This window comes from Polyodon spathula, chromosome 3 (genome assembly GCF_017654505.1).
Source record: "Polyodon spathula isolate WHYD16114869_AA chromosome 3, ASM1765450v1, whole genome shotgun sequence".
Taxonomy (NCBI): domain Eukaryota; kingdom Metazoa; phylum Chordata; class Actinopteri; order Acipenseriformes; family Polyodontidae; genus Polyodon; species Polyodon spathula.
Genome location: NC_054536.1, coordinates 16730809 through 16746290, shown reverse-complemented (window position 1 = coordinate 16746290; position 15482 = coordinate 16730809). Strand labels below are relative to the sequence as shown.

Genomic DNA, 15482 nt, shown 5'->3' with positions numbered 1-15482 from the left:
AACGAACAGGAGACGACCCGGTAGTAGTTGTCCACATTGGTACAAACAACATTGGAAGAGACAGACCAAAATCCCTGCAAAACAAATTCAGAGAGCTAGGAAAGAAATTAAAAGAGAAAACCAAAACTGTGGTATTTTCTGGTATACTTCCCGCACCTTGCAAAGGACCATATGGACAGCTGGAAATAATTAATCAAAACGAATGGCTGAAGACGTGGTGCACTCGGGAAGGCTTCACCTATCTTGATCATTGGACCACATTCTACAACGAGGACTATCTGTATAGACGGGATGGACTGCAATTAAATAACAAGGGAACCAGTCTACTTGGAGAAAAGATCCTCGAGCAGGTTCAGAAGCATTTAAACTAGAAAGGAAGGGGGGAGAAATCAACAAAAAAACAGAAGGGAGACCGCATCAAAACAAGAACAACAACTCAGGTAAGACAACCATTAAATGTATTTATCTAAATGCTAGAAGTATCAGAAACAAAATTCTAGAACTTGAAGCTACTGCACTAACAGGTAACTATGATGTGATAGGTGTTACAGAAACGTGGTTGTCTGAGAGTGATGGGGACGAATATAATATTTGTGGGTATACACTGTATAGGAAAGACAGGCAGGACAGAAGAGGAGGAGGGGTAGCGCTATACATAAGAAACAGTCTTGAAGCACAGGTGTTATACCTGGACAAAGAAAATAAAACCGAATCAATATGGGTCAGAATAACAGACAAAACACAGAACTGCAAACGCAAGTCAAAAAGGAAGTTAGAAAGGCCAAGAGAGAAATAGAAATGAACATTGCTAAAGGAGCTAAAACCAATTCCAAAATGTTTTTCCAATATTACAACAGCAAGCGAACATTCAAAGAGGAGATTAAATGTTTAAGAGATACAAATGGCAAAATCGTAGAGGAAGAAAAAAAAATAGCAAATATGTTAAATGATTACTTTTCAAAAGTTTTTACAAAGGAAGATACTGACAACATGCCCCACATGTCATCCAGTTCCTATCCAGTTTTAAATAACTTTAGCATAATTGAGGCAGAAGTGTTAAAGGGACTAGGAGCTCTTAAAATAAACAAATCCCCTGGGCCGGATGAGATCCTCCCAGTAGTACTCAAAGAAATGAAAGAAGTAATTTACAAACCGCTAACCAAGATCATGCAGCAGTCTCTTGACACAGGGGTGGTACCGACAGACTGGAAAATTGCAAACGTAATACCGATCCACAAAAAGGGAAACAAAACTGAACCAGGTAACTACAGACCAGTAAGCCTGACTTCTATTATATGCAAACTTATGGAAACTATAATAAGATCCAAAATGGAAAATTACCTATATGGTAACAAGGTACTGGGAGACAGTCAACATGGTTTTAGGAAAGGGAGATCGTGCCTAACTAACTTGCTTGATTTTTTTGAGGATGCAACATCGATAATGGATAATTGCAAAGCATATGACATGGTTTATTTAGATTTCCAGAAAGCTTTTGACAAAGTCCTGCACAAAAGATTAATTCTCAAACTGAACGCAGTTGGGATTCAAGGAAACACATGTACATGGATTAGGGAGTGGTTAACATGTAGAAAACAGAAAGTACTGATTAGAGGAAAAACCTCAGAATGGAGTGTGGTAACCAGCGGTGTACCACAGGGATCAGTATTAGGTCCTCTGCTCTTCCTAATCTACATTAATGATTTAGATTCTGGTATAGTAAGCAAACTTGTTAAATTTGCAGACGACACAAAAGTAGGAGGAGTGGCAAACACTGTTGCAGCAGCAAAGGTCATTCAAAATGATCTAGACAAGATTCAGAACTGGGCAGACACATGGCAAATGACATTTAATAGAGGAAAGTGTAAGGTACTGCACGCAGGAAATAAAAATGTACATTATAAATATCATATGGGAGATATTGAAATTGGAGAAGGAATTTATGAAAAAGACCTAGGAGTTTTTGTTGACTCAGAAATGTCTTCATCTAGACAATGTGGGGAAGCTATAAAAAAGGCTAACAAGATGCTTGGATACATTGTGAAAAGTGTTGAATTTAAATCAAGGGAAGTAATGTTAAAACTGTACAATGCACTAGTAAGACCTCATCTTGAATATTGTGTTCAGTTCTGGTCAGCTCGCTATAAAAAAGACATTGCTGCTCTAGAAAGAGTGCAAAGAAGAGCGACCAGAATTATTCCAGGCTTAAAAGGCATGTCATATGCAGACAGGCTAAAAGAATTGAATCTGTTCAGTCTTGAACAAAGAAGACTACGTGGTGACCTAATTCAAGCATTCAAAATTCTAAAAGGTATTGACAGTGTCGACCCAAGGGACTTTTTCAGCCTGAAAAAAGAAACAAGGACCAGGGGTCACAAATGGAGTTTAGAAAAAGGGGCATTCAGAACAGAAAATAGGAGACACTTTTTTACACAGAGAATTGTGAGGGTCTGGAATCAACTCCCCAGTAATGTTGTTGAAGCTGACACCCTGGGATCCTTCAAGAAGCTGCTTGATGAGATTTTGGGATCAATAAGCTACTAACAACCAAACGAGCAAGATGAGCCGAATGGCCTCCTCTCGTTTGTAAACTTTCTTATGTTCTTATACCCCACTCCCCTGCTGCTCGGCTGTACGCAGACAGCGCCGTCAGCTGCACGTTGTGAAGCCTCTGGCAGTGAAAAGCGGGTCCAGAACGCCTGTGCTCATTACTATAACTATATAGTACGTATATATTTTCAATGGGAAAAACTTATTTGAAGTAACGTTAAGATTTTGTTGTAATAGTGGAAAAGATTAGGAAATTGCAACTTAAGGTAGCCACGCAAGCTTAACTGCACCCTTATGTATATGTTTCCCGTTACCCTTGACATCAGCAACGACATGACAAATTCTCCCCAAAGACTGGCCATAGAGACATAACAGTGGGAAAACTTTGTCCTTGTCATTGGTAACATGTTCAGAAACTGCAGAAATCTGCAATTGTACCTAAACATTTTAATGACGTAATTGGCTTCCAACGTAACAGTATGTTAGCAAGCATTCATAGTCAACTGTAAAGTTTGAAAGAACAATGGTTAATCACATTGCAAACGCATACATACTGCAGAAAATGCGGTGTCTCCTTTTACCACATGAAACAGTGCAGTTTATATAACAAAGCCAATGTTGCAATTCCAGAATTTTGTTGGTATGAATATGGCTGATAGCGTTTGGAGAAATATTGCTTGTTCAGCATTAGTTCCAGTAATACATAGTCTCAAATTTATTATATAGCACTACTGTATTGTGAGTTTATTGGTTTTACTTAGAACATTGGTAGAATAATTAGCTTGACAGCAAGCGTTACGGGAATGTTAATGGAGTTAGTGAAGGTTACCAATCGCAAGGACTGTGATTTCCCAGTGGTATGTCTGTATGGCCAGTTTTCGGGGAGAATATGTCATGTGCTTAGTGATGTAATTGATGATGTCATATGTGATGCGACGTGTGACAGAAAAAACATACATACGGGTGCAGAGTTAAGGTTGCGTGGGTACCTTAACTTGAAATTTCCTAATCTTTTAGAGTTTTGCAACCAAACCTTAATGTTTCTTTAATAAAGTTTTTGCCACTGAATTTCCATTGTTTTGTAGAAGGCATTCTGGAAAATCAACAACCACATCTGCCACATAATGCAGTGGTGAAAACACAACTTGAGGCACTAAAAAGGACAGAAGAGACAAGCACCAAGTATGTAAACTTTTTTTTTTAAAGCCAGATTTATTGAAGCCAAATCAAATGTGAAAAATGGTAATCCCTTTCCCTGAGGCTGGAGAGGTGGGGACAGAAACGACTGTCCCTGAGGCTGGAGAGGTGGGGACAGAAACGACTGTCCCTGAGGCTGGAGAGGTGAGGACAGAAACGACTGTCCCTGAGGCTGGAGAGGTGGGGACAGAAACGACTGTCCCTGAGGCTGGAGACAAATTTGAACCTTACTTCTGAGGGCAGTTGTTCTTCATGTTGTATGGCTTTGGCCACTCTCTAGAAAGATCATGTTGTGTGCATTGTGTATCATTACATTGAAACGTTGCTTGTCTTTTCACACCCAGGCAACATAGTGATCATGGCTGATGGTTTTCCCTTTGTGGAACACAATTGCCAGAGTTGAAAATGTTTTCCTATCAATTACAACTCTCATTCTTGAAATTAGCAAGTGTAATAATTTCATTTTACTAAATTAATAAACATACAAATATAATAAATGATATACACAAATAGCACATGCACACAATGTCTAGAAGTGCAATATCATTACAATATGTGGAATAATTAATTCCGTGTTTGAATTTTAAAATGCTGCTATATAAATCGGGTGCTATGGAGCAGTATATGTATTTTCTAACTCGGCACAAGTAACATTCCATATCATTTTTGGTAGGAAGAAACGTATACAATCCATTCATGTCTTTACAAAACAATTTTCATTTCGGAATATTCTTTTAAAAACTGTAAACAGGAGCATGTTATCATTTATGTCTTGTTGTCAACGAGCATTTTGTTATTGTTAAACTTCGCTAAATGTGGACATCAGTACGTACCTCCGAATCGGTACTGTAACAGTGTTATTGCTTGTAATTGCTGTATTACTAGCTACATGCTAGAGGTTGGATCCCTGCCAGTTTAATTTCATCTTAATTGTATAAGTAACATTATACACAGGGTCACTTTCATTGTTCCGTTTTATTATTTCAAAGCACAGAGCACTGAACAGTTTTAATACCTACCTACAGCAACAAAGATGTGTTTGTGGAATGCAATGGTATAGTTGAACTCCCGTCTGTACCATAACAACAAAAGTGGGGTGGGGGGGATGAAAACCATATTTCCTAAATTATATATATATATATATATATATATATATATATATATATATATATATATATATATATATATATATATATAATATATAGGGCTAGTGTTGAAGGCACATGCACAAAAAAGACACTATCACTGATTACCAACTTTAATCCAGACAGAAAAACAGATGTGACCCGTGTGTGCTGAACTACATATCCCATACATATGTCTCCCTATTCAGTGCAATGGAAAAGTCGCAAGTCACTGCCGGAATCGACGCCAGACAGAGCGTTATCTTTGGGCTGTTTTTTACGCCACACTATCTCAAAAAACATCCAATCGAATGCTACCCAGTTCAGCGTGTTTCCAGAGCCTGCCAATGCGACCACACACACATTTTCATGCGTTTTACCGGCCTTTTGACATGGTTGTAAAATCGACTTTAAAACAGGACCTTCGTTCAAACCTTAACTAATTTATTTTAAAAATAAATATTTACTTGCAAGCAGGAAGCTTGCTAGCTAAATCTCAACTCGCCAAGTGTGAACAAAAAAAAACAAAACAAAAAAAAAAACATTTAAAAACTGGAACTTTTTTCCCTCAGCTTTATTTCACATCCTGGATTTAAATGTTTTATTTCACATCGTGGATTGAAACTTTGCTAAATATTTTCAGATTTAGAAATTATATATGAAAGTACACATTTAAATATGTATTTAAATGTTTTTCTTGCATTTTATAAAGCTGAAAAAAAAGATTTTTTGTTTAAAAGTGGGGGAAAAAAGGTCATAAAATGTTAATGCGTGTTTTTTGTTTGTTTGTTTGTTTTACACATGGCGCCCCATATCTACTCATGATTTTGCAAATACAACACAGATATGATAACTTATTTTTCCCCGTGAGCAGTAGTAGAATTAGGGTGCAATGGCATAAAGAACAGGGACTTGCAAAACATGATAATGTACATAATAAATATAGCTGAAGCCCCAGCTGTTTTAGATCGTATATTTAAAATGTTCTCTTCAAGCACAGATTCTAAAGTTTTAATGTATACAACTGTATACCGGCTAGGGGGTGTTGCAGATTCTCTTCTCTGCAGCCCTGAATCTGAAACAATAAAATACAATCAATAATATAGGCTGTAGAGCCATAACATCCTGACTTTACTGCGTAACATTTAACATAATGGTTGCTTTAAAATTACAGTAATAATACACTATGTATAGTTGTTTAAATTAAGAGTCAGAGTTATAAAATTTACGGAATGTATTTGCTTTGCGAATTAGTTTCACCTATCTTTACCTGTGGCAGGCAACACCATACACACTGCACTTAATAGCGATATGTTAACAATGACTATTCTAGTTGACTCTAGTTCCAATGTTGTAACATTGCCAAGAGGGATAAAAGAGTTTCTTACCAAAGTGCAGCACACATGTTTTCATATTTACTTACAAGTTGTGATTCCAAATACCCAAACAGCAATCACATAATTGACCAGAAGGTGGCACTGCTGCATACTGCTACAACTTGTAAGAAAACCAAATTCAGTAGTTGGACCAAAACTAGAAATAAGTGATGTAACACTCGGCTCAGGGTAGGCCATTCGGGAGGGATACAGGGCCATTAATCCATGATCACGCGCCAATACATTAAAAAGACAGGTGTTGGAAGTTTGCCATTGAGTTATTTTTGACACTGGTCAGTAATTTCCAGTCTGATAGGTAGCTATATGTCAGATCTGTTGTCCATGCCATTCCGATAGTAATGAACTTGCACCAGAGGTGATGCAGCTCTTATAACACATGATGTGCTATTTGCATAAGAAATGGGGTCAGTGTGAGTTATATCTTTGTGAACTATTTTTTATTCACATTAAATTAAGAAACATAAGCATGTACATCACAATGGGTTCTACTGTGAAGGTTGACGGTTAGCACACTAGAATGTTAATTGAGCTATTATCGAACAGCTACGACTATGGGAGCTATATTAACAGTTACATGTATTGCATTACTGACCACCCTTCCCCCATTAGCTTTAAATTAAAAAATAAAATAAAATGGAAAATAACGTTAATGATAACATAAAATGTTATACACAAATAAATAATCTGTATATGATTTTACAGCATGTTCTTACTTTGTAGTTCAATTTTGACTTTTGTTATCATAATAGGAGTTTATCATTATGAAGCATATATTTGGAGGATGTGTTAACAACACTCTGCAGTATATATTCTTCATCTGTGAAAGGGTCTCTTGTAAAACATTATAGATATTTAACACTGGACATACACAATACACCCTATATTGTTTTGTTGTTTTTTGTTTTTTTTGGCAAAGGTGGAGCAAGTTTTGTTTATGAACACTGAAATGCCTAACATCACCATAGCAACGCACTCAGAAATGAAACAGAGAAAACAATCCTATGATGCAAGGGTAACGTTTGTGACAGATTCAACATTGAAAAAATTCTCAGCAAATGTGTAACACTTTGAACTGTTATATAGATTATTATATCACTACAGGTTACCAAAAATCTGCTGCAGAGCAACACATTCATACAATACAGTGCAGAGGAGATAAGGGCATTGTCTTAACAGGAATTAGCTTTTTTCTTTTTTTCAGAGGAAGGGGTTACATGTGGGATCACCATAGCTCCCAACAAAGCACAAATAAATCTGTTGCTGCTTACAGGTAAACAAACAAGAACATCTTTATTTATTGGTTTCAGAAGAAGGGAGACCATATTCTTGCTTTATGCTCCCGTTTTTTCACATTGTTAAAATCATTTTAAAAACTTCCATTCAGCTATTTGCTAATGGAATCACCAGAATACTGAGAACCATGTTTTTTTGCTGCATTTAGCCCAGAAATCAATCAGCTGGTTAAACCGTCTGCTTTCTCAGCTCTCTATTCAATGCGTTGAGTGAAGTTTTCTGGAAACAGTCCCTTATGGGTGATATCATGATACTGCAGCCAGTCATTTTCTACAATTCCAGTTAGCCAGCCAGCTTCCTAAAAATAAAACACATTTCTGATAGGTATGTGTACCCAAATCAAGCCTTTTGCTGGAAAGTACATTAAAAACAACTCCCTAGCTATTTTAAAATATGTGTTAAGATGCATTCACTTGAGTTCAGGAGCAATTCCATATGTAACACAGGATAGACAGAGTGTCTTTATAGAAGCGAGACCATCACCATCTTTAGAAACAAGTTTCCTTTAGCTTTACTGGCAATACAGTAGCTGTGCACTAGATGGTGCTGACGCTAACTAATTTAAAGAATCTTTTGGTTGACCTAGTCGACATTTCATATGTTTGAGGCAGACAACTACTATAGAACTGAAGAGCTCCTGAACGCCTAGTCAAAGCACCGCAACAAAATAATCAAAAAAAAAAAAAAAAAAACACGAAATTTGAGTAATTGTAGAACTATTCCAAACATTATAAAAAATATGGTGGCTCATTGAGGACCTACAAAAAAAAAATGTATGTCGCGATAAATGATCTTGTGATCTTGAGAAGTGTTTAAAAAAAAGAGATTCAGAGATAATCTATTTTGTGATCTCGACATAACGGTTTGAAATCCTGAGAGATATTTTATATATAAAATCATATAAAAAGTTAAAGGGGACAGTAAAAACAACCTGGAATAAAAAAAATAAATAAAAAAAAACACAGAAGAAAATGTAATTTGAAGATAGTTACTCTTTAACAGAACAATTCAAGGTTCAATATTCAAATAAGTAAAACAGAAGACATTAACATTAAATTATATGAATAGCCATGCAATACCATTTATTTAAAAGGTCTAACACCAATTAATATGTACCTGATCTTCCACTAGTGCAGTAGGAATGACTAAGACAAGATCGCCTTTCTTCAAATCAAGTTCATCTGAACTTGCAGCTTCAAAATCATGTAGTGCTTCAGCCTGCACGAGAAATGATTATTAACACACTACTTTACTAGCTTGTTGGTAAGAGTTAATTAATAAAGCATGTAAAGCAGCACTGGAGCTACTCTTCCGTGAACAATAACACTATGTAACACAATTTTTGTTCCTGGGTAGTAAGTGTTATTTCCTAATTGCTTATGCCTCAAAAGTATAGAAAATGGCTATTATTCCCCACAAACTTTGCTTTTGTGACCAGGACAGTGATATTTCAAAATATCACTATTTCCAATGGGAAAACGGGCAAATGCGTGTCTTTTCATTCACATAAAGTCAGAAAAAAAAACAACATATGAATCCAAATTAACAATGACTAAAAAAGATTTACAAGGGAGTATTTTTTTGAGATTTACGACTTTACTGTAAATACATGTTAATCGTAAATCTCGAAAAACTACTCACTTCTAAATCTTTTGTAGTCATTTTTGTATTACTTTAGTATAAATACATGTTAATTTGGATTCATATGTTGTTTTTTTCTGACTTTATGTGAATGAAAAGACACGCATTTGCCCGTTTTCCCATTGGAAATAGTGATATTTTGAAATATCACTGTCCTGGTCACAAAAGCAAAGTTTGTGGGGAATAATAGCCATTTTCTATACTTTTGAGGCATAAGCAATTAGGAAATAACACTTACTACCCAGGAACAACCAACAACAAAAAAAATTGTTACATGGTGTAATTCAAACAGAATGTACTCCCCTTGTGATGGATCCTCACCTAATTTGTCACTTTTATCAATGTCAGTGACATGTTTTCACATTGAAGGATGAGTAATAGGTTTAATATAAAATACCAACAGTGAACTAAATCACGAAGAGAGAAAGCAGTGGAACCTTGGCATTGTTGATATTGAGCTCATAAATACTTTGGCAGCTTCCCAATAAGGCTGTGAAATTATCCTCTTGTGGAATTACCAGTATTTCACCTGGGAGGAATCTACAATGTGCCTCTGCAAGCTTTCACAGTAAATGTGTTTGTCAGTGTAAACAATGTTTGGCCAAGAGAACTCGATTCTGATCCACTCGTACCTTGTGCGGGGATAAATCACACATGCATTCTTTCACATTTTACAGAACAAAACATTTTCTGACTCCATGGTATTACTTGTTATTACTTACTGCAGTAGGTCAGAATCATGACTGAGCACAGAGCTGTGTACGAATGCAATTACCTTGTAGAGATACCCAGGAGGCAGGTTTTGTGTTGTAGCAGCTTCAGGTTTAGTCTCCACTGCTGGTTCTGTAAGTGGCAGACTCTCCTGAGCTGCTGCTGCTGCTGGTATTGCTGCTGGCATTTCCCCATTGTCACTGACTTTGCTGTCAGGCTCAGGCAGTACCTCTGGTTCTCTGACATCTTCAGCCTGTAGTTCCTCATCATCCCATTCATTGTTTGATGCTGGTTCAATGACCACTGATGGTATAGTCATCATTTCCTGGGACTGACAAGGTCAAATAAAACACCAATAAGAAGATACACAACGACAACAACCTCCCCCCCACCTCAGCTCTAAAACCACATGAAATAATGCTTCAGATAGACGTCACAACAGCTCAATCCATTGACTTATTGTTATCCCTGAATAAAAGAACCATGTTACCCTTTGAAATTCAAAGCATATTAATTCATGTGTTAATTGAGGAAATGTTAATGGTCGTTGGAGTTGTATTCTACACCAACTGATGTCAGTCTTCTCACATACTTGGGTTATGTGTGTGTGCGTGTATATATACAGTATATAAAGCAACATATGAAGTGTTGTGAATAGGGCTCATTAAAACAATATAAATAAACACATTATTTTATTACCACACATATAAAAGATTATGTTAAAGAGCAGCTTAATACATCCAGCTTTTAAAAATGCTTATGGTTACATACTCCACATCAAAACCTTATGTCATTATAAAAAAAATCCATTGTTTTCTTATTAATCTTCATTTTGTATAGATTGGATTGTAAGATATGTGCCTCTACCCCTGTTAAGAGATTCATTCTCCTTTTGCTATACTTTTAACTCCTGAACCTATATTTATAATTCTAATCAAATCCACATAAAATAAAAGACAAAATACTGAGAAGAATCCTTCATCCACTGTTGTCCAGTTAACTTGTCTGTGGAATTTGTGAGCAGGCTACAGTAAGACAAGAATGAGAGTTAATGTTTTGTCCAAACTGATGGGAAGCTTTGAAAGGAGCTTTGAAAAGAAATCACTTTACTTTACCTTAATAACTGTGAATTTAAAATATTCAAGCGGTCACAGGGTTCATACATTTTAATACCATTGAGTAAACTCATTGGGAAAATAAAAGCCAAGCACACTGTAATAATGAAACAATTGCATTCCTTCATATGGCAAAATCAAAAGAACAAGCTATTTAAAAAATAATAATTTAATTTAAACATATCTACCTGCTTATTCTCAGTGTCTTCAGTAACCTCTTTATTTTCATCTTCAGGCTCTACATTCTAAAAGATTGTTTTCAGAAAATAACAACAAAGATATAGCTAAACAAGACTAGTCTTAGCATTCGGGAATGAGCGTTAGATATTTGGTGTGCTTGCAGGGTAGGAGCAAGGGAAAGGAGGGATATTAGAGGGGTTTCTATGTCCACAGTCACCATTGCATTAGTACTAAACAGTCCCACCCCCTTAAAGACATGTGTGGCACACTGCCTATAATATTGGGGGGATGGGAGGGGAGGGGAGGGGATGAACAACGACACAGATATGATAGTGTGAACTAAAAGAACAGCCCTTTCCAACGATGCAAGCTGACACAGAATGAATTGTTTCGACCTCTCAGGTTTTGGAACACAGTAACTCTTGATTGAATATGGCTGTTGATAAATTCTAATCACAGAGCATAACCTAGCTGGGCAGTGCTTTGTTATTTCCATCTGCCAGCTTTCCATTTACATCTGGTAAAAAAAACCTTTTTATTTTCCTATTTACATAATTGCGTTGGCTGTCTGCTTCACGAGGATATAAAGAGCGCCTCAGTACTTATTATTTCTCATGAAAGGTCTGAAGTATTAATCCTCATTGGAAAAATGAAGCTTTATTACAGCAACATTGCTTGAATGTGCACAATATAACAAATGTATTCACTTGCCTCTTTTTGGTAGTTCGTTTATTCACTAGGTCATGCACTTTAAAAGTGAAGGCAGCTTAATGGTTGTTAGTAGTTAGTAGTTATAGCAAATGAAATAATTCCACCTACTTACCTTATGTGTTCTATCATTTGCTATGCAGTTCTGAAAGACATACATGTCCTAGCAAACATATTTCCATTTGACGAATGTAGATCTGGTACCGTACTAAGGTAAAGAAAGCTCTCTGTTTGTATACCTTACTACTTCCAGACAGTCTGTTATTGTACAGAGGCCATTACAGCCCAGGAGTTTCAAGCCTACTCATGTAACTGGCTGTTGATATTTGGAGGAACCAACAAGTTGCTAAATGCCAGGAAAGAAGGCACTGAAAAGGTGAGGGCAAATTCACTGTCCAGGAAAAAACTACCAACAATATGAAGTGCAAGACTTCCGAGAAATGAGACATGCAAACAGAGCTTCCTTTAATCTGGAATGGTCACCAGATATTTTTTTTAGAGTGCAAGTGAGACCTATTTCATGAATGGCATGATGCCAGCTAAGACTTATGGGATTACTTCAACAGATATAAACCCTTTAAAGCTGTTTTTAAGGGAACACGACTCAAAAGGGACAGGTTAGATAATAAGGAAGACAGTTCACAAAAAGCCTTTCAGAAAAGTAAGTTACAGGAATGTGTACAAAATGGAATATTATAGATGAATAATTCAATTTAAAATGTATTTTTTAAAGTTATTTTTATCTTAACTTATAAAGAGAGTTCAACTAGTGCATTGTTTCAATTAGTGACCAAATGTTGAAATCAATGACATTAATGGTATGTTTGCATTCAAAATGTGCCACACTTTTTGCACATCCCCTATTAAAAGATGATGGTAAAAGTGATCGGGATACAGTTCTACCTACAATGGGATCCCCACTTTCCATTACATTTATTTATTAATTATTTTAAAGAATTACAATAGTACAACAACATAAAACTAAAACATCACTATTCGGTTCTCATGAAACACTTCCAAAATATATTAAAACTACATACTGTAAACAACCTGTAATACATCTGCTAACAATGTTTGATATTAGATATGAAGATACCAGGTTTTAACTGAAGCACTCAATGATTGTGGCTGCCATCAACCCAGCTACTCTTATATACAACATTACACTAAAATGATCTTTCCACTGAAATCAGGGTCCCAGGCTAAGTAATTGCAGGCTAACCTAGCCCTGGTACGTTTTGGTTTGTAATAATTACCAGAGCCTGTGCAGTTGGGGACTCAGTTTCCACATCCACTGCTGAAGCCTACATGCAAAAAGAGGTTACGCCTGTTATTCAAGATGCAAATACGATGCCAAGAAGCAATTTCTCAGAACCTGTTATAGCAGTGAGGACACTGTGAGCATCATCAGCCAATAAAAGGAATGGCTCGTTGCATGACATCAACCTTTGAGTAGTTAGTTTGCAGACAATAGGTAGTTTATACTGTTTCTGGAGTTGTCTATCGGTAGGCCAGCCCTGCAGGTGTCTGCTTTGAGGTCACAAACAGCTTTGCCAGTGAGGAGAAAGAGTCCTTGTCAACTCAGCCTCCCTAACAACTGGAGTGTCAGTTAAATGACGTATCACAGCCAGGGGCCAATAATGTGTATTATACATGGCAATGTCAATAAATCAACCTTTTACCATGTTTATCACATGATCAGCCTCCAAAAGACCACCAAAAGACTTTCGATGCTGTTTCTTAACAGTGGAAAGCGAGGCATGTGAGAAACAGACTGAGCTAGGCTGGGTAGAGATATGTTTGGAAACTCGTTTCCACACTCATCTCTAACCTCTAGTCCATCACCGATTCCCTGCTACTGCTTTGTAATAATTACCGGAGACTGTGTTGTGGGGGGTTCGTTTTCTACATCCTCTGCCGATGCCTAGACGTGAAAAGAAGTTATGTCTGTTATCCAGGCAAAGATAGATATAAAGCAAACCAAAAATGTCTTTAAGTGTGCCAATAATACACATAAGAAACCAAAAGCAATCAGGATCGGTTTTAAATTGGAAAAGGGTTAGAACAGAAAAAAAAACAAGTTAAGAACCACTGTTAGTAAGTTGCTTTTAGAAAGTAGTAAGGTTGTGTGAACATTACAAAGTGCCTCTGCTTAAATCGGAGTCAGACTATAGAGATATTCTTGAAATTCCTGCTATACTTTAATGGAATCCAATATAAAGTTACAAAAGTTTTTGTTTGTAGGGCATTTCTCTGTAAAATCCATATTTGTACTTAATAGCAGTTTTGGTCACATCAATCTATACTGGTATTATTGCATATTAATATTGCATATATTATTATATATATATATATATATATATATATATATATATATATATATATATATATATATATATATATATATGATATATAGATATATACACATGACTATGGTATATAGTATATGAGTGCAGACTCACTTATGCCAAAAAGACATAGGCCATAATTACCAGAGCTTTTGCTGGGGGTGATTCACTTTCCACATCCACTGTTGTAGCCTATGTGTGAAAAGAGGTCACGGCTATTATTTGAGCGACGATCCAAACAGGACAGCAAGTGCCAAATAACCAGATCGAGTTGATAAAACTAAGTAATTACATTAGTACTTGGAGGCCTTCAGAAAATGGAAAATAAATGGTGTATTTACTATCCTAAAAAAGAACCCGCTCACCATTGGAAAAGCGAGGGAGCAGCATAATAAAGCTTGCGTTAGAATAGAAGTGATAGGGAACTGTAGGTGTGGCCCAGGATCTTACATTTCAGACTGAAAAGAATCACCCACCTTATGAAGGTAATGAGCTATTGAACCCTTTTGAAAGAGAGGAGGAGGAAAAAGAAACATCAAGACAGAATGAAAGGTATGCAGTGATATTCAGAAACAGCACTCCAGTGTTAAGGCTCACTTAGTGTGTCAAGCTAATGGTTGTTCATATTGAGAAAACACACTCATGACTGTTTGTTCTAAGCATAGCCGGTAGATTCCAATTTTAAAGCTGTTGGGCCAGACCATAAAAGGAAGTATATAATCAAAGTGCTTACTCTACTCATGAAATACAGTAACTCCTATATTTTGTGAATATCACTTGAAGAGTTGTTTACATGAAACAGTTAATTGGATAATATGTTACTTAACTGAATGCACTGTAATCAGGACAAAGAAGAAACCCAAGCTGACACCCTTGCACAGCAGGTACCAGTTATACCCTGCAGCTTCTATATACTCAAACCTTGCACTTCAAAATGAAGGACTGCATTTGGCATCATATAGATAGTATACAATTTTGTTTTTTTGCACAAACATTTTAGAAAACGTACAAGACGGAAGTATTGCTGAAGCATCGCCACAAAAATAAATACATAAATAAATAAATAAATAAATAAATAGGAACACTGCATTTGGTTTACCAAAAAGAGTTGAAAACATACTCATGAAAGCAACATAAGATCTGTCAAACTCTAGCTATGGTATAAATTAAATCTCTTGAACACATTGTAACAATGGACCAGGTTGGCATAAAAAGTTG

At 36.3% G+C, this 15482-nt stretch overlaps 1 protein-coding gene across 6 annotated transcripts in view; it reads right to left on the bottom strand.

The window, feature by feature from the left end:
* Positions 1 to 5608: 5608 nt before the first annotated feature.
* amph (amphiphysin) overlaps positions 5609 to 15482 on the bottom strand; it is a 71105-nt gene continuing 61231 nt past the window's right edge. For 3 of the 6 annotated variants that reach the window (XM_041244528.1, XM_041244532.1, XM_041244533.1), the window contains 8 exons: positions 14409 to 14456; positions 13793 to 13840; positions 13173 to 13220; positions 12032 to 12061; positions 11217 to 11273; positions 9978 to 10244; positions 8678 to 8779; positions 5609 to 7859 (listed from right to left, as the gene is read on the bottom strand). In XM_041244528.1, the coding sequence (XP_041100462.1) occupies positions 7755 to 7859; positions 8678 to 8779; positions 9978 to 10244; positions 11217 to 11273; positions 12032 to 12061; positions 13173 to 13220; positions 13793 to 13840; positions 14409 to 14456 (705 nt within the window). In that variant the 3' untranslated portion in view covers positions 5609 to 7754. Of the gene's footprint in view, positions 7860 to 8677; positions 8780 to 9977; positions 10245 to 11216; positions 11274 to 12031; positions 12062 to 13172; positions 13221 to 13792; positions 13841 to 14408; positions 14457 to 14740; positions 14768 to 15482 lie in introns of all 6 variants that reach the window. The other 3 variants (XM_041244527.1, XM_041244531.1, XM_041244530.1) reach the window with 2 other exon arrangements.